Source organism: Hylobates moloch, unplaced genomic scaffold, assembly GCF_009828535.3.
Source record: "Hylobates moloch isolate HMO894 unplaced genomic scaffold, HMol_V3 SCAFFOLD_7, whole genome shotgun sequence".
NCBI classification, from domain to species: Eukaryota; Metazoa; Chordata; class Mammalia; order Primates; family Hylobatidae; genus Hylobates; species Hylobates moloch.
Window position 1 is genome coordinate 21,331,000 of NW_026652282.1, and position 20,145 is coordinate 21,351,144.

General features: G+C 40.5%; 1 protein-coding gene across 2 annotated transcripts in view; it reads left to right on the forward strand.

Annotated features, from left to right (window-relative positions):
* Nucleotides 1-20,145, forward strand: part of PDK3 (pyruvate dehydrogenase kinase 3) — a 300,615-nt gene that overhangs the window by 246,140 nt on the left and 34,330 nt on the right. For both annotated transcript variants that reach the window (XM_058441397.1, XM_032756696.2), the window contains 4 exons: nucleotides 8,105-8,246; nucleotides 12,177-12,248; nucleotides 16,654-16,838; nucleotides 18,526-18,615. In XM_058441397.1, the coding sequence (XP_058297380.1) occupies nucleotides 8,105-8,246; nucleotides 12,177-12,248; nucleotides 16,654-16,838; nucleotides 18,526-18,615 (489 nt within the window). The remainder of the gene's footprint in view (nucleotides 1-8,104; nucleotides 8,247-12,176; nucleotides 12,249-16,653; nucleotides 16,839-18,525; nucleotides 18,616-20,145) is intronic.

Genomic DNA, 20,145 nt, shown 5'->3' on the forward strand with positions numbered 1-20,145 from the left:
TCACTCTTTTTGTTTTTTTTTGAAATGGGGTTTCACTCTGTCACCTGGGCTGGAGTGCAGTGGCACAATCACAGCTCACTGCAGCCCCGACCTCCTGGCTCAAGCGATCCTCCTGCCTCAGTCTCCCAAGTAGCTGGAGCTATAGTCACGCACCACCATGCCTAGCCAATTTTTTATTTCTTTGTGGAGACTGGGTGTCCCTATGTTGCCCAGGCTGGTCTTGAACTCTTGGACTCAAGCAGTCCTCTTGCCTCAGCCTCCCAAAGTGCTGGGATTACAGGCATACCTGGCTCACTGTTGTTAATAACCAAAACATGATCCGGCCTAGAGTGGAGGCAGCCCCAAGTTTGGCAGATTCCAAATCTGCAACCTATTTTGATCTCTCTTAAATTCAGAAATAAATTTTCTTGAACAAAGGGAAACTCTTAAGCTCTTAAGGCAGTGAGAAACTGCTCATGAAACCAAACAAACATTTTAAAAGTAGACACTAAGTTTTTAAAAAAGTGATTCTTTGAAGGACATTCACAATCATTTGGTAGGTCTCCATTCACATGTCAGATTGTTTCTTCTGAAGGACTATTCAATTAATCATTGTTAGTAAATCCAAAAATTAATGACTTATTCTAAAATTCAGTGTTTCAACAGATTGAAATCTTATAACTACAACTAGAGAAAAGAAGTTGAAGAGCTCACCTGCACACATGGACATAAACATGGGGACAACAGACACTGCGAACTACTAGACGTCGGGGGGAGTGGGCGCGGGTTGAAAAACTACCTATTGGGTACTGTGCACACTGCCTCGGTGCAACATACACATGGAACAAACCTGCCCATGTGCCCCCTGTATCTGAAATAAAAGTTGAAAATTTTTTTTAAAAAGAGCTTAAAATAATATGTTCTCAGTTATATTTTACCAGTTTAAACATGGCTAATGGGAAAAATACATTGGCAACTCAGACATTTAGTTGGTGATATTAATCAAAAGCATTTAGTTGATGATATTAATAAAAATTATCAGAATGAGCTGGATCATTCTGTTGGGGTTTTTTGGTGCCTTGCGAGTAATTTTTCCATGTATTGCTCTTTATCTCATTATTGCCACTCCCAAAACCACCCCCCAACCCCCACCAACTGCTAAAGCTGAACAATGGACAAAGAAAGCCTTCAAGTAAGCCAGACAGAGGAGACTCTACATTTTAGGAGGCATGGTTTCTGTTGATTGAAGACAGTACAAAATATGTCCTTAGCCTCCGCTTTAATTAAAAGGTACTTACTATCAATCACTTGAACCTAGGAGGCGGAGGTGGCAGTGAGCCAAGATTGTGCCATTGCACTCCAGCCTGGGCAACAAGAGCAAAACTCCATCTCAAAAAAAAAAAAAAAAAAAAAAAAAAAAAAAAAAAAGACACTTATTATCAGGTGACTTGATTAATTGAAGAAATAATTATTTTTTCTGCCGCCTGTAAATTAGTCGAAAAGAGGATTAAAGCCAAGCCAAGGTTATCAGCTGCTGTGGAAACCAGGTATAAAGAAATATGTCTGTGAGCTCCTGCTCTCAGGCAGCTAGCTAAACGCTCTTGGCTACCTCCTGGTTCCACCATAGGGAAGGCTCCCTGCATTAAATTGAAAGTCATTTGTATTTCTGTGTCTGTTCACCCTAGGTCTTGGTGAATGTGAAGCTATATGGAACCTTTCTAGACAAAGCAAATCATACCTTTTGCAAATATAGTAATTGTCTCCAGCTTCCCAATAAAAGGACAAAGTATAAAACACAGAGGCCATTAATGATATATAATTAATGGCTCACGCCTGTAATCCTAGAACTTTGGGAAGCTGAGGCAGGCGGATCACCTGAGGTCAGGAGTTCGAGACCAACCTGGCCAACGTGGTGAAACCCTGTCTCTACTAAAAATACAAAAATTAGCCGGGTGTGGTGGTGCATGCCTGTAATCCCAGCTGCTCGGGAGGCTGAGGCAGGAGAATCGCTTGAACTCAGGAGGTGGAGGTTGCCACCACTTGGTGAGCCAAGATTGCGCCACTGCACTCCAGCCTAGGCAACAGAGAGAGACTCTGTCTCAAAAACAAACAAACAAACAGAAACAAAAGAGAATGAAAGGGTCGTCAAACTTAGGAGAAAAACAGAAGAAATGCACATGAGTGTATTTGAGTCTAATGACCTGTTTGCATCCACTAAATCAGAATTTTCCAAGCCCCCTCACCTGCTCCCTTTGTCATCTTTGAACTGATACCAGGGAGAAACTTAATTGGTAAATTTGTATAAGATGAAGTATATTGAGAAATGCAGAATAAAAATAGAAAGTCAAAATTAAGGAATGTAGAGAAGCCAAGTAAGTAGGGAAAAAATGAAGTCAAATAATTGGAAAGCAGAACTGGAAAATACACAATATACCAGAAGACTTATCAAAACAGAACCCTCTGGCGAGGACATTCATTTAAAACCAAAATGTTTTTCTTGGTAAGTTTATTATTTAAAAAAAAAATGGTTGTTAGAACCTTTTCATTTAAACTGAGTATCCGGCATTAATACGTAGGAAAGATACTTTCAATGCATGTGAAGAAAGCACAGAAAGATTGTAAAAATCAGGCATTTCATACTTATTTTTAGGCTAACTAATTAACTAAAAAAGACTTATCCTCCTATTTAAGCTGATATATAATTAAGGTGTCTGAGTACAAAGAATTTGTCCCTAAACCTAATGTAGAATGTAAGAGACAAAACCTGAAATTTTTCAACTACTCTTTTTAAAAAATACAAACTTCTGGACTGGGTGCGGTGGCTCACGCCTGTAATCCCAGCACTTTGGGAGGCCGAGGCGGGCAGGTCACTTGAGGTCAGGAGTTGGAGACCAGCCTGTCCAACATGGTGAAACCTCGTCTCTACTAAAAATACAAAAATTAGCTGGGTGTGGTGATGGGCACCTGTAATCCCAGCTACTTGGGAGGCTGAGGCAGGAGAATCGTTTGAACCTGGGAGGTGTAGGTTGCAGTGAGCCGAGATCACACCACTGCACTTCAGCCTGGGCAACAGAGTGAGACTCTGTCTCAAAAAAAAAAAAAAAATCAACAACAAACAAAGAAAAAAACAAACTTCTGACAGCATTATCTATTCTTTGAAAAAATCATTGAGAAGCTACCATAGGCGAGGCACTATAATATGTGCTATGGGGGATACAGAGACAGATAAAAGTTTCTTTTCACATGAGTTTTATAACAGGCTGATAATCCAAGGAAGCTTGAAGAAGATGCTTCCTGAAATTTGGTTCTCTTAGACCATGCCTAGTAGTTGAGTTTTAATTATTGCAGAATCATCAGATGAGCCCAGGGAATGGGTTCTCAGGGCTGACCAAGCAGTAACTGACAATTCGATTGTGTATCCCATGGCCTCAGACTATTCTGTTTGAGCATCATCAGCATCATTAGTGATTGCTATTTAATTAGCCCCTCTTCTAAGTTTTAAGAACATGTGACTGTTAAATATTGTGGTTTATTAAATTTTTATTTATAGAGATGGGGGGGTCTTGCTACATTGCCCAGGCTGGTCTCGAACTCCTGGCCTCATGTGATCTTCCCATCTCAGCCTCCCAAGTAGCTAGGATTACAGGCGTGAGCCACTGCCTCTGGTTTAAATGTTAAGCACATGTTAACCCTCACCAAATCTCTGTGAAGTAGATACTGCTCTTATTTTATAGGTGGTTACAATGAAGTTTAGAAGCATAAAGAAACTTACCCCTGCTCATGAAGCTTGTGAATGCTCTACTCAAGATTCAAACCCCAACTGAACTTCAGCACCTGACCTTTGTCATCACCGCCCCACAGGACCAGAGGCTTTTCTCTGAATCCTGAACTCAAAAAACTCTGAAAATTGAATTTCTTCTTCATATATTTGCTACCAAAACTCATTTTGTGGCAAAACCAGACCTGAAATGACTTGGTTCCATAGTCTTTATCCTACTTACTGGAAATGTTCACGTATTTCACTGCAGCTATGTTGTGGCTCTCTAATACTCTGTATTGTACAATGTATGGTATAGAGTCCTTTTTACCTTCCTAAAATTGGAAAACCTTTAAATTCTGAAACCATCTAGATCTGCAACTTTTAGAGAAGAGATGAGAACCTGACTATGGCCACCTCACACCTGCCAGCCAGCTCTCACTGCTCACAACATGCTCGTATCCTGTGGCTCCTAACAGGCTGCCAACCTGGACATTTAAACATGTATACTTTCATTACCCTCAAAAACTCATAATTGTGAAAAAATTATTAGTTCATACTGATACTCCAAGTTTCAGTTTAACACCAGAATTCTTCTACTTCTTCCCTATTCCAGAACTTCCTTTTTCCTGTTAAAGAAAAAAAAAAAAACTGGCTAGGCATGGTGGCTCATGCCTGTAATCCCAACAGTTTGGGAGGCCGAGGTGGGCGGATCACCTGAGGTCAGGAGTTCAAGACCAGCCTGGCCAACATGGTGAAACCCTGTCTCTACTAAAAATACAAAAATTAGCTGGGCATGATGGCGCACACCTGTAATCCCAACTACTCCAGAGGCTGAGGCAGGGAGAATTGCTTGAACTCGGGAGGTGGAGGTTGGGTGACAGAGCGAGACCCCATCTCAAAAAAAAAAAAAAAAAAAAAAAAAAAGAAAAGAAAACAAAATTATCTGATACTTGTTAAAGATGGTAGGGAAGGCTTTATTCAAGAGGGACCACTACAGTGGGAGTTTTGTAGTAGTGGGGAGAGATCAGGTTGAACTCTTAATGCAACAAGGACAAGTGGAAATTTATAGCCAAGGAGCAGGGTGTGGGTCAATGGGTGGAAAGTTACTAAGAGGAAAAATCCAGATCGGAGGGGATTCTTGTTGAAGGCAGGCCAGGGTGATAAGATATCGAGGGTAGGGGGATCAGACACCAAGGGTAGGGGATTTTCACTAAAATGACTCAGCAGGATTTTTGCTGAGACTGGACTAAGCAGGTCAAGATAGAACCCAAAGTCGAGACCTAGTCAGAAAGAGGACTCAGAGCTGGGCATGGTGGCTCATGCCTGTAATCCCAGCACTTTGGGAGGCTGAGACAGGAGGATCACTTGAGCCCAGGGGTTCGAGACCAGCCTGGGCAACATGGCGAAACCCCCTCTTTACTAAAAATACAAAAATTAGCCAGGTGTCCCAGCTACCTGGGAGGCTGAGGTGGCAGGATCACTTGAGCCCAGGAGGTTGAGGCTGTAGTAAACCGTGATTGTGCCACTGCACTGCAGCCTGGGTGACAGAGTGAGACCCTGTCTCCAAAAACAAACAAACCCAGAACCTGTTTCAACTTTGGTCAAAGGAGAGAGTCTTTGTCATCCCACAGTGAGAACATCAATGTTTCTTCTGTGATTTAAAAATAATTTCCTTTCTGTTTAGCCAGGATGCAAAGTATTTTTCCTGGCATGTAAAAAGCTAGACTTATATTTTAACTTAGATAATAGAGAATTCATTTTATAATGAGATTCACTGTGATAAATATCAGCAATTTTAGTGCATTTAAAATTAAAATTATATTTATCCAGAACCTTTTAGGAATAATATACAGATGCTCCTTGACTTACAGTAGGGTTACATCGTGATGAATCCATCATAAGTCAAAAATATTGTAACTCAAAAATGCACTTGGCCAGGCACAGTGGCTCATGCCTGTAATGCCAGCACTTTGGGAGGCCAAGGTGGCTGGATCACTTGAGGTAAGGAGTTCGAGACCAGCCTGGCCAACATGATGAAACCCTATCTCTACTGAAAACACAAAAATTAGCCAAGCATTGTGACGGGCGCCTGTAATCCCAGCTACTCAGGAGGCTGAGGCACAAGAATCGCTTGAACCCCGGGGGGTGGAGGTTGCAGTGAGCGGAGATCATGCCACTGCACTCCAGCCTGGGTGACAGAGTGAGATTCTGTCTCAAAACAAAAAAGCACTTAATAATTAGATAAACCCATCATAAAGTCAGAAGATTAAACAATCAAAAAATCGTAAGTTGAATTGTTTTAAGTTGGGGACTGTCTATATTATTTGAAGCAAAATGACCAGAGTCGGCTGGACGCGGTGGCTCATGCCTGTAATCCCAGCACTTTGGGAGGCCGAGACGGGTGGATCACGAGGTCAGGAGATGGAGACCATCGTGGCTAACACAGCGAAACCCAGTCTCTACTAAAAATACAAAAAATTAGCCAGGCGTGGTGGTAGGTGCCTGTAGTCCCAGCTACTTGGGAGGCCTCGGCAGGAGAATGCTTGAACCCAGGAGGCGGAGGTTACAGTGAGTCGAGATCATGCCACTGCACTCCAGCCTGGGCGACAGAGCAACACTCCGTCTAAAAAAAAAAATGACCAGAGTTATTTTAAATGTTAATTGCCTAAGGCCAAATGAATGTGTATAGAATAGATGTTGGAAGGTCATTGCGGGGGCATTACACCCCTTCTCCTCTTACTTGAAGTGGGTATTTGGGGATTAAGGTACTTATCACAGTGAAAGTATGAAGGAGAAAAGTGAATCATCAGTTAGTTAAAAGATTTACCAAAGGCCTTCAATATACTCGCTTAGGATGAGGGAAATGAGGGATGGATTATTTCAGACTTTCATCTTTTATTGTAACTTTTTTGAGAATGGAGAAGGGGGTCAGGGATGAGTGGGGAAGAAAGGTTCTGCAGATTACTTTCTAGAGTAGGTTCTTTTTTTCAAGTTTTATTTGGTAGGGAGAACAAATGAATAAACCAGAATATGACTGGAAGTGTTAGAAAATTGGATTTACTTCTGAATCTTTGACTTGCTGCCTTCATGACGTACAGAAGAATAAGGAGAGTTTGGAAGAGAAAATTGTTAAATGGCTCTGCTCGTGTCTCTCTGGGCCTGGCCATGATGTTGCTCATTTCTGTGCAGCCTCCAGGGAATATGGAGCAGCAAAGAGGCCTAGGCAGGGCAAGGGAGATGGGATGGACCCCTCAATACCATGGAGACCGGAAGGACCAGTGTTTGTCCAACACTTGCTCCGTGTCAGCCTCCATGCACAGTATCACATTTAGTCCTTACACAAGCTAGTTTTATCCCCATTTTACAGACTAAGGCAGCTGAGACTCAGAAGTGAAGAAGCTTACCAAAGGTTTCACAACCTGCAAATGGAGGAGTTGGGGCTGGAGAACATTTCTGTCTCCAAAGCTCATGCCTTTTCTATCAGGCACTCCACCCCCAGCCACCATGGAGTTTCCAGCAGGGCTGGGCGTTGCAGGCCAGGCTGATGCTAGAACTCTTCCTGCCACATGCCAGCAGAGGAAAGAGCTCAGGTTTCCTCTTTTAAGTGGCCAGGTATGTTTCCTCTCGTGGCGTCTTGTTTATGTAAATTTTATGCACAGCCAGCTCAGGGAAGCCTCTGGAAGGCACTGACCTCCTTCCTTATGGTCAACCCACATCTTACCCTCTCCGATGTGGCATGGTAGATCACTCTGCCTCTGAGTATACCCAGGAGATAGTTTCTCTGGCATGTTTCTCTGGCACATGCCAACCCTGTGTCTCAGTCAGAGCCTCTCCTCTGGAATCACAGGGTCTCTGGGGTCTGTGGTTACTTCCCAGAGGGGCAGAGCTATGGTCCCTGAAGAAACACACTGGAGGAAAATCTTAGGAAACAGTTGGTACACACAATAGGTGAATATTTGTGAAATGAATGGATCTGTTGCCTCCTGGAAAGTCCTATGAATGGGAGTGGATTTACACGTTCTGTTACCTTTGTACTTGGCAGTTTTCCCATGGTGTTTATTTGAAAACAAGTTCAGATTATATCCCAGGTCACTTTTATATTGCCGCTGGTAACACTAGGAACGTTTTTGTGTTAAGAAAAAAAAAACTGCTTTCAAAGTTGCCTCTTGTAATGAATGTTCTTTTTCTCTGCTAATTAACATATTTTCTTGAACTTGCTATTTCAAAGGATAAAAATTCAACTAGAGACTGCAGGATTATTTAATTTTCTCTTTCCAACCAGTAGTAACCGTGCTACCATGGGAGCACTTTATTTCTCCATCTGTTAGACTATAAAATCATGGAACATTTTTCGTGTCTTAATAGGGAGAGATAATGCATGTGAGAAAACTTCATATATGTTTCTACGAAAGGAACTTCCTGTGCGGCTGGCTAACACAATGAGAGAAGTTAATCTTCTGCCGGATAATTTACTTAACCGCCCTTCAGTGGGATTGGTTCAGAGTTGGTAAGTAAACAATGTGGCTTAAAATGGATCTTCCCACAATGCTGTGAACATTTGGCAGCGAGACCATTCTCTGTAAAAGTGCACATACTGCCCATCTAGGAATGAGTCATTTGGGATAGCTGGGTTTTCCATGCAATTAAAAGTTGTTTTGTTTTGTTTTTTTTTTCTTTTTGAGCTGTTCGTTTTAAAGTTGTTTTAATGAAAATGCTTGTAAATTATACTAGACACTTTCTTGAGTTTTTCTTGTGTGTGGTGGGATTGCAGTTCTTCTGACAGGATATTTGCTGCTTTTATCAAGTCTTAACCTTACTCCTTTTGTTTTCCTTGTAAAAGACATTCCTTGAAGTCAGTACTTCTTGTAGAACAAATTAAGTCATTTAAAGGGGAACCTCAGATTGGAAAAATATCAGTTCCCTGCTTTGCTTCATTTGCTCCATGAAAAGTAGGAAAAATTTTGACAGAGTATGACGTAAACTTAAATCAGTTATAGCTCTCATGCTTAAAGCATATGTCATTTAACTGAAGAAGTCGAATTTGTGACACAAAGTCCTGGGCCACCTGTGCTTCTGACTGAGTGGCTAGACATTAAGTTTCCATGCCCCTTTTCTCAGATTTGATAATTTGCTAGAACAGCTCACAGAACTCAGGAAGATACTCTACCTATGTTTATAGGTTTATTAGAAAGGGTACAATTCAGGAACAGCCACATGGGAGAGATGCACAGGGCAAGGTATGGGGGGCCACGTGGAGCTTCCATGCCCACTCTGGGCACACCACCCTCCCAGTACCCCCATATGTTCACCAACCTGGAGACTCTCTGATGGTCGTTCAAGGGTTTTGATAGAACTCAATCTCCAGCCCTCTCCCCTCCCCAGAGGTTGAGGGTAAGAGCTGAAAGTTGCAGTCCTCGAATCACTTGGCCTTTCTGGTGACCAGCCCCATCCTGAGGCTATCTAGAGGTCCCATCCTAAGTCACCACATTAGCATAAACTCAGGTGTGGTCAAAGGTGGCTCCTTATGGATAGCAGAAGACACTCCTATCATTCAGGAAGTTCCAAGGGTTTTGGGAGCTCTGTGCCAGGAAGCAAGGACAAAGACCAAATGTACTTAAATGTATTATATTATTCCAGCAAAGTATAGGCTTGAACAAATTGCTATGTCAACTCTATTGTCTGGTTTTTGTCTTTTAACTGTTCCTTTTCCGTATCCATTCCAAACAAATGCATGCCATTTCTTCCTTCTTGTTTCTTAAACATTCTATTTTGAAATACTTTCCTACTTAACAGAAGGGTTGTAAAACTGGTAGAAAGAATTCCAGTATACCTTCACGTAGATTCACTAATTGTTAACATTGTTAACATTTGGCAACGTTCTACCATTGTCATTCATATTCTCTCTTTCTGTCTCACTCTCTGCATACACACACACACACACACATACACACGTGCGCGCACACATATATATATCTATGTCTATATATGGTACACACACCCATATATGGTACACATACACAATGTCTACATCATGCCCTTTGCCCTAAATACTTTAGCATGTATTTCATTGGAACAGGTCTTAGAAAACCACAATGTGATCATCAAATTCGAGAAATTTAACATTGATAGAGTAATGTCTTCTAATATGTAGAACTTGTTCTCACTTTACTACTAATTGTCCTGGTACTACCCCCATCTTTTTTTTTTTTTTTTTTTTTTTTTTCAATTTCTCCTCCTGATTTAGGAATCCACTTCAGGATCATGTATTGTGTTTCACTGCCATTTTTTCCTTTTAAAAGCGAATCTTATGCATAATGGACTGTGAACCCCACCACCATCCCCTTGGTCACAGTGTGTCCTCTCTTGACTGTCAGGCTGGGAACCTCAAAATAATCTTTTTTTTTTTTTTTGAGACGGAGTCTCTCTCTGTCGCCCAGGCTGGAGTGCAGTGGTGGGATCTCGGCTCACTGCAAGCTCCGCCTCCTGGGTTCACGCCATTCTCCTGTCTTAGCCTCCCAAGTAGCTGAGACTACTGCAGGCGCCCGCCACCACGCCCTGCTAATTTTTGTATTTTTAGTAAAGACGGGGTTTCACCATGTTAGCCAGGTTGGTCTCGATCTCCTGACCTTGTGATCCGCCTGCCTCAGCCTCTCAAAGTGCTGGGATTACAGGCGTGAGCCACCGCACCCGGCCCAGAATAATCTTTGGCTCCCTTCTATTTATGACTTTCTCCAACTGTCCCCTTTGGAAAGGACAGGATGCCTACCTAGCTTGCTTGCGTGTGGCAGGGCAGAGGGCATCACTGGGGCTGGCTGGCTTTGACCTCTTGGTGTTTTGACCCAATGATTTTAACAATATCTAATCCATAGCCTTATGTGCCCAGAGACTTTTATTTATTTAATTTATTTATTTTTTTGAGATGGAGTCTTGCTCAGTCGCCCAGGCTGGAATGCAGTGGCATAACCTCGGCCCACTGCAACTTCTGCCTCCTGGGTTCAAGCGATTCTCCTGCCTCAGCCTCCCGAGTAGCTGGGACTACAGACATATGCTGCCACGCCCAGCTAATTTTTTGTATTTTTAGTAGAGATGGGGTTTTGCCATGTTGGCCAGGCTGGTCTCAAACTCCTGGCCTCAAGTGATCCACTCGCCTCAGCCTCCCAAAGTGCTGGGATTACAGGCGTGAGCTAACACGCCCAGCCCCCAGGGACTTTTAAAAAGTATGTCCAGCGATGAACATTCATTACTATCAAATGCGTTGTCCAAAGTTCACATGAGGCTGATGAATCAAGTGGCATTCTCATTGGAGTATTTATATGTGTAACAGTCACTTTTAGTTACTAGAGTGTCCTCATCCTCTATCCAAAGGTATAGATAATAGGATTAGTGGCAATTAATGGTTAGAAATAATTAGAATAAAAGGATAATTCTTTCAGGACATGTTAAAACCCCAAATAGAGATCACATATCTCTAATTGGAATATCTGAATCCCCACCAGATCCAACAGATCCTGGCTGGATATAGCTGCTGCACTAATGGGCCTCTCTGGATCTCATTTTTCTGTGTTCTCCAGATCTTAATGTTAGACTGACTGTTTCTTATACTGGCCCTGATTGAGATATGGATGTGTTCTTAATCCAGAAGCTGTTTCTGAGGGTTTAATTGGCCTTCTTTCTCCCCCATTAAGTATTGATGAAATTAATTTAACTCAGAAGGACCCTTCTTCACTTCTAGTTTCTAAGTTCCTGGCAGGCACTTCAATGTCACACATGTGTTTCTTAAAATGTATAGGTACATTTTTGGTAATCAAACTGTAGACTTGGTATATAAGTTAGGATATGTCTGTTTGTAAGTAGAGAAAATGCAACCGAACCTGGCTCATGTCACTAGAAGGTCCAGCTGTAGGGTGAGCTTTTGGTGTTGGTTTGATTCAGAGATTCATGAAGCTATCAAGGCCCTGCTTTCGATGGTGCTGGCTTCATTTTCAGAGTGGATTCCCCCCTGGTGGCAGAATAGCTGCAGCAGTTCCAGGCTTCCAATCCACACAGCACTGTACAAAAGCAGAGCAGGTTGGTTTCTCTGCCAAAGTCTTCTAGCGAGTCTTTTCTGTCATTTTACTGGCCTGAATTGAGACAGTATGTCCGTTCCTGAGCCATTCCCTGTGTTCAGGGGAACGCACACAGTGATAGGCTTAGACCTAAACTATTGGGCTAATGAATAATTAGTGACGAGAAATAGAATTGCCCAGAGAAAAATGGGGCCACCCAGGATCTTTGGAGGCACTAGCTTCCCTGATGCACTTGAGCCACGTAGGGGATGGGGATGGGATGGAGACCTGAGTGAAAGTTTGGAGTGTTCTTAGGAAGAGGGAGAGGAGGGGTGGATGCTGGGCAGGCAACTAACATAGTAACTCTTCTTCTTCTTTTTTTTTCCTTTTAGGTATATGCAGAGTTTTCTTGAACTTTTAGAATACGAAAATAAGAGCCCTGAGGATCCACAGGTCTTGGATAAGTAAGTATGGTACCACTTACCTGAAAGTAAAAATATCTAGGTAAGAAAGATTTTGGTAAATGTAATTCAAGTCATTAAGACTCAAGGAGTATGATGTGGACAAAAGCGTTCATTTTCTTAATGAGTAATGACTCAACATTGAGTTTATTTTTTAATTCGAGTTAAGAATGTAACACAATACAAAAGTAATAATGACACTTTCAGTTTTCCTTTTATGATCTAATACTTAATACCTTTACCCAAGGTGAACTGGGCAGTCACTATAAATACTGCAGTAAATGTTCCATCTAGTGGTAGTTTTAAGAATGCAGTGGCCTTTGTATATACATGAGTTTATCTACTCAATCCTTTACAATTAAAAAAAAATTTCAATAGGATATTACATTTGAGCTCAAAAACTGTAGTGGTTTTATTTTGGAGAGGCATAAAAGAGTATGTTTTTTTATATAGCAACCTGAACTCTATTGCTCCCTTTGTGCACAGACTGGCAAATTATCATGCTGATGAGATATTTCTGTTTTTCATTTTTATTTATCCCAGGAACACTAACTCTAGCTGTATGTTTTCCCCTCCAAGAGAAATTAAATATCCCTTTCACATTAATTTCTTCTTGTTTCATGTATATGTGAGTGGATGCATATGGCAGGCCTGTTGTGCTGAGAAATTTCTAAGTATAAACTAGTCCACATAGTTGTGAGACTGAACACCTGACCTAATAGATGTTCCATAAGAAGAACTAGGGAAACACCATGTTATACAAGCAACCTTAGGAGGTATTTAACCCAGTCCTCTCAATCCACAGTTAAGGAAACTGAGGTCAGAGATGTGAAGTGACTTGCCCAAGATCGTGACTGTTCATAGCAAAGCTGGACCTATAAGTTATGTTTACGTTTGAGCCATGAGTAGCTAGTTCTAGTCTAGTTGTAAACTAAAATTCAAAGGAAAAACAAAAGCTCTCACCTGTTTTATACTTTGTTGGGTGTTTTGTCTAATGGATCTGTGAAGTGTGGAAGGCGGAGAAGCATTGGGTTAGATCCCCAGATGTAGCGTTTTCCTTGATATAAGCCACTGCTGTCATTTAAGCAATTATTAAATGAATTCAATCCAGGAGCTTTGTTTTCTCAAAAGTCATTAGCTGGTAACCGTTTGGCAGAAATCCTAAAACCTAGGGCTGACCACTGTAGCTCCAAATTTTAGAACAGATTTGTAGAAGTATAGTTGGTCCTTTGTACTGGCAGGTTCCACATCCTTGGATTCAACCAGCCACAGATCAAAAAGATATTCCAGGAAAAAAAAGCAATAAAAAATAACAATGCAACAATAAGAAATAATACAAATTTTTAAAATACAGTCTAACAACTGTTTACATAGCATTTACATTGTATCAAGTGTTATAACTAGTCTAGAGATGATTTAAAGTATCCGAGAGGATGTGAGTAGGCCGTATGCACTATTTTAGATAGGGGACTTGAGCATCGGAGGATTTGGGTATCTGCGGGGATCCTGAAACCAGTCCCCTGTGGATACTGAGAGACGACTATACACGATGTTAAATTTCTGCTGTGTTTTTCCCGGAGTCCCATCTCAGTTTCTGGAACAGGTTATCAGATGTGATTTATGGCCACGAGCCTGCTTTGCAGACTGTCAGTGCTGAATCCAGTGTGTGCTTGACCATCGCAATAATAGCTGAGCCCTCACTGCGTGCGTTTTGTAGCTTGCCTAGGTTCATGTGGTTAGTTACGATAGTTGGCATTTGAGAAGGCTGATGTTCTTGGTGAAGGAAGGAGTGAAAGGTGAGCGAGTATCATGGTAGCAGCCTTTTCTGTTTACCAAGAGGTTGTATGGGATCACCAGCAGGGAAATCATTGTAGTAAAGCAAAAGTAGCTTAGAGGACAAGCTTGTTGATCATTTATGATAGAGTTTAGAAGAGCCCGGAAGATTGGAGGAGAATTCTGAGCATTGAGCCATTGAGGTAAGTCTCCCCACTTCAGATAAGTTGAGGCACTTCTCTACTATAATGAATCGTTTCACTTTAGTAATATTTAACTTACAAATACGTTGCAACGAGTATTACATAAAGGACAAATTGTCTATTATAAAATTTTTTGTGAATAATGATGGCCTAATTTCAGTTTTACATCTTTATTGTCATTGTACATATGTATTTGTTACAGAAATATTTCATCATTCAGAAAAATAAGACTGTAGAGATAAGTAAAAAGAAAGTCGCCCCAAATTTCTACCAGGAGACAACCACTATTACTATTTTCCTTTCTTCCATGCTTTTCCCTAGGCATGCATATATTTATATGTGTAAAATATTTTTACAAACATAACAAGTGTCAACATTATAGATCTACGCCATTATTAATAGTTTCATAATATTCATGTTAATAGTCCATCTTCAGATAGTTCATGCAATTTGATCTTCTATCACTGGATTTTAGACTGGTTTGTAGTTTTCATGCTACTATAAACAATGCTTTAAAGAACAGCTTTTAAATACATCTGTTGGCCGGGCACGGTGGCTCACGCCTGTAATCCCAGCACTTTGGGAGGCCAAGGCGGGCAGATCACCTGAGGCCAGGAGTTCGAGACCAGCCTGGGCAACATGGTGAAACCCTGTCTCTACTAAAAATATGAAAATTAGCCAGGCGCAGTGGTGGGCAGCTGTAATCCCAGGTACTTGGGAGGCTGCAGGAGAATTGCCTGAACCCGGGAGGCAGAGGTTGCAGTGAGTCAAGATTGTGCCACTGCACTCTAGCCTGGGCAACAGAGCAAGACTCTGTCTCATAAATAAATGAATAAACAAACAAACAGCTGTTCACCTTGTCCAGTTATTTTCCTAGGATCAATTCCTGGAAGTGGAATTATTTTCTTTGGGCTTTTGCTGTATGTTGCTAATTGTCCTGAGAAGTGCCTCAGTTAAGCCCCAAACTCTAGCTGATGCTGATACATGGAGAATAAGTATCACATTGTTTTAATTTGCTTTTCTTATTTGTAAGGGTGATGTTATTGGCATTTGTGCTTCTTCTTTGGTAAATTTTGCATTGATAGCAGATCCTTTGCCTAGTTTTCTGATGGGGTGCTAGTTTTTTCCTTTTTTTAAGTTTTTTGGTTTTTTTTTCCACTTCATTTATTAATGTGTGTCCCTATAGGATTGCTAAAATTCTACATAGTCATATCATTTGTTTCTTCACATTATTTGTTTCTACCTTTGGTATTAAGCTTAGAACAGCCCTCCTTATCCCAAGATTATGTACTTATTCACCTGATTTTTCTGTTATCATTTCTGTGATTTCACCCTTTTACATTTTTAATCCAGTATTCGGTTTTAAGTCTTGAAATTAGGGTGTGACTTAAATTGTTAGCCCGCTGTTCCAGTTAACTTGATTATTAGTTTGATTGTTTACCTACTGATTTGCAATGTCACTTTCTCAATATGCTTGATTTTTATATATACATACTCACTCATGGGCCTGGTCCTAAACTTTTTATTTAGTTCCATTGACTGACTTGTCTTATACCATTCTTAATGTATTTTCCCGTATGCATATTTACAATAAGATGCCAGATACTTGAATAGTTTAATTGCCTGTGTTCTATCTGCATTTCGTCACTGAATTTTACTGCTGTGAGATATTTATTTCCAAATTTTACTCTTAAACTGTATGAGACACTTTAGGAGGCTGAGGCGGGCGGATCACGAGGTCAGGAGTTCTAGACTAGCCTGGCCAATATGGTGAAATCCCGTCTCTACTAAAAATACAAAAATTAGCCGGGCGTGGTGGCGTACAGCTGTAGTCTCAGCTACTCGGGAGGCTGAGGCAGAAGAATTGCTTGAATTCGGGAGGCGGAGGTTGCAGTGAGCCGAGATCGCACCACTGCACTCCAGCCTGGGTGACAGAGTGAGACTCCGTCAAAAAAACAAACAAAACCCAAAAAACAGTGTGACATTATTTCTTTATTCATGGAAGCTATTGCTTTGAGATTCCTTTAATCAATCCTTGGAGATTTTGGGGGGATTGTCCTCATGTTCTCAGAAGAAGTACTGATATGTTCTGGAATTCTTTATTAAACTTTTCTAGAACCTGTATTATATGTAATCACTTATCCAAAAAGTCAGTGGATTCCTAAAAGGGTATTTGAGCATTTTTTTTCTGTACTAGAACCTTTTACTTTTTGCACCTCTGAAAGAAGAGTTTCTGTAGAAATAAAGTTTCAAGCAAAAACTTGGCTCATACTTTAGTTTCTTGTGGGTGGTTCCTTGTTCTATGTAGTAAGAATAATGTCTCTACTTGTAAAAATACCAGCAGACAACTAGTCTGGGGACAGAGCTGGGAAGTCTGTGCATCAGCCCATGAGATATTAAGACTGACCACGTTTTGTTTCCCTCTCACACAGCTTTCTACAAGTTCTGATTAAAGTCAGAAATAGACACAATGATGTGGTTCCTACAATGGCACAAGGAGTGATTGAATACAAGGAGAAGTTTGGGTTTGATCCTTTCATTAGCACTAACATCCAATATTTTCTGGATCGGTTTTATACCAACCGCATCTCTTTCCGCATGCTTATTAATCAGCACAGTAAGTTGGGGTTTGTTGGTCCAGTTTTGAAATGGCAACCATAGTGATTTCTCCCAAATGTTTTCCTGTTGTTAATTTACTGACCTGCATTTTTGGTTGTAGAAATTTCTAGTTTAGTTTTTCCTAAGTGAATCCTAGCCATTAAAAAGCTATTAATTTGTATTCTTGGTTAAAAGAAATGTTTGAAAGGCTTTTATTAGGCTCACATTAGAGACAGGACCACTGCCTACCTTTTAAGTCTCTGCTGATACAGTCCTGATGGGGATGAGGGACCGCCTTTAATGGCAGCCGGGCCTTCATCTCTGAATACTTTTGTGTATCTCAGATTGTATTATTTTCTTTATCCAGGATGTTATGTGTTTTCCTTTTTAGTTTTAAAAACATTGACCTGGGAATATTGAATTGGATGTTGGTGATAGGAGCCATCAGTTCTTTATTTCACAGTGATCAGTGAAGTCAGATTAAGCCAGACTGTCAGTCCATAATCCCGTATTGAGAGTTTTAGTCTGCTCTTGAGGGTACTAAGCAGATATGAAAAAAACAACTAAAATTTCCTCCACACAAAAAACTTTTTGGCTCATCTTCAGCACTGTCTCTTTGGCTGATTTTATAATCCTTAAGGAAAAGCATCCACATGTCTAGAGTATAATTCACCCTGTTTGCTGCATCACGAAGTGGACAAACCATCTTTATTTTACTAATTTGATTTATTTGGATAAATGAATGTTATAGAACTATTAAATGTGGCCTTATATTAAATGTATATCTTCAAAATGGAAATGTATGACAATTTATAGGAATAAAAGAGCCTAAATACTATTCAACTAAACTACTTAGATAACTCCAGTTGCTTTCTGATCTAAATACACATGTACACATATATACATGCATGTTTTTAGATCATTAGTTAAGCCTGCACACCTCTGTTTTTCTTCCCCTTAATCAGTTCGAACTTTATTAATTGGCCTAATGCCTGTATTTATCATTTTTCATAGTTTAAAATCTCCCCTATTTTATTTAGGCATCCTTCTTTTGTTAGTCGCAATTTTTGCTTGATTTCAAAATAAGAACACCTATAAATATTTGGATGCAGATTGCTTTTTTCTTTGGGGCTTCTTTTGGCTTTTATTCAGAAACAAAATTTTGCAAATCTTGTATATTGTGAAATTATCTGAGTGTATTTTTAAAAATACTTGAACAAGTATTGTTTGTGTACACAACATTGAAACATAATCTCCATTGGGGAGGCATCTGAAATGCTGCCAGTGAAGACACTTTGCAGGCTTGTCCAAATGGTATAGACCACATGTTCTAAATATTTAATGAAAGTTGGAATAAGTGTCTGGAGTAGTACTAAGAAGGTGGGTATACTTGACTAAGGATGAAAGTAAGTTTCTTCATCCATGTCACATTGGGAGAGGAAGAATGGGTTGGGCACCTGGCACGTGTCACTGCTTTAGAACCTGCTGACTGCACCTGACAGACCTTAAACCACATCCTCCTCCTTCATTGACCAATAAGAGTTGCTCACCCATCAATTGTGTGTATTGCTCTAAGTTGCTGTGGATGCTAAAATGATTTTTACAAATAAGAGATCCTTTCTAAACATAAGCCCCTATATTTCCCTGCGTGACCATCCCAGCCTGCTGTGTTTTAATCCCCTCCCTTTCCTTTTGTGTTCGTCTAGCACTTCTGTTTGGGGGTGACACTAATCCTGTTCATCCTAAACACATAGGAAGTATCGATCCCACCTGTAACGTGGCGGATGTGGTGAAAGGTAAGGAGACCGTTGTAATGGTATCGATTGTAGTTCAAATTGGATTGTGGTTTATTGGAGGCAGCTTGGCTATAGGGTTATTTTGCAGTGCAGTCTGCTGATTCATCAGGTCACTCTGAGCCCAAGCCACTTGATCCAGATGAAATGTTCTTTCTAGGCAGTTCAGGAAAGATGCATAATTGGTAATGCTCAAAATGTGCGTTTCTACTTTATTGATTAGAGTTTCATTTGTAGTTCTGTCTCAAACATTTAAGATTCTGATTGCCACTGTTATCTGAAAATTTCAGAGAATCCAAGTTCTTATCATAAAATTAGGTTGAATTCACATGTCTATAAAATTTAAACATATTTCTGTTGTTCACATCTGACTTTAGAATTTATGTGGCATGTAAGCTTCATGGGTTCATTGGACATTAAGCTAGACATTGTTCCAGTATCCTCTGGGAAGAAAACCAAGCCCTATATCCGTAAGTCCCTGGTACCCAGGCACTTTGGATTTGAACAGCAGTTTCCTCATTATTTATTCATTTGAGATCAATGCTATCTCCAAGATTATTTATTCATTTGAGATCAATGCTATCTCCAAGAAACCTTCCTGGTTGTGAGCGATCCACCAGGTACCTCTTCAGTTTTCTTCAGTGTTATGGTTACTTTGTGCAACCTCAGATCCCCAGATTGTCCCTTTCTGCAGATTATATCTCCTGTGTTGGCCTTTATCTCCCTTAAACACTCACCTCACAAGTTTCATGGCCGCAATTCTCTCTGATCTTCATCAAGGATCTTCGTTGCTCTTCAGCAGCCATAGCAAAGGAAAACCTCTGCAATTTGTTTACCCTGGGCATTCCTAAACCCAGGGAGGAGGACCAGACCTGTTGGTTTTAGCTTAGCCTAGGATTGTCAGGCTGCCCTGGCCTCTGTTGAGTCACAACACATTTACTCACATTATTTCAGTTATAAGGTGAATCAGCCCAGCCTCAGCTCTAGGAATCCTATTGGTTGCTCTCTCACAAGATAACTTTGTGGTTGATCAGAACCTCCAAAGGCCTCTGGGGGCAAGGAGGAAAGGGTCAGTCTTATCATAGCTTACATGTTCATTAGGCCTTAGCTCAGTGCCTTTTATGAAACAGAAAACTTGGTTCAGACAGTTGATTACCCCTTTGAGAAAAAGGCACAATTTAGAAAGCAAAAGTGCATTGTGATATATGGTATGCGTGCATTTTCTCTTGAACTGTAACCAATTTGAGGTCAGGGTTTGTGTCTTACATTTGTTTTATAACTTGCATAGAACCAACTGTAGTGCTTGTGTAGGTGATTAATAAATATTCCTTGGTTTGATACATTTTAAATCTTTTGAGAATATACTTTTAAAAACAGCTTTATTGAGATATAATCTCATATGATAAACTTCACCCATTTAAAATGCTCAATTCAGTGGTTTTTAGTGTATTCACAGAGTTGTGCAACCATCACCACAATCCAATTGTAGAACATTTTCTTTTTTTGTTTCTTTTTTTTTTTTTTTTTTTTTTT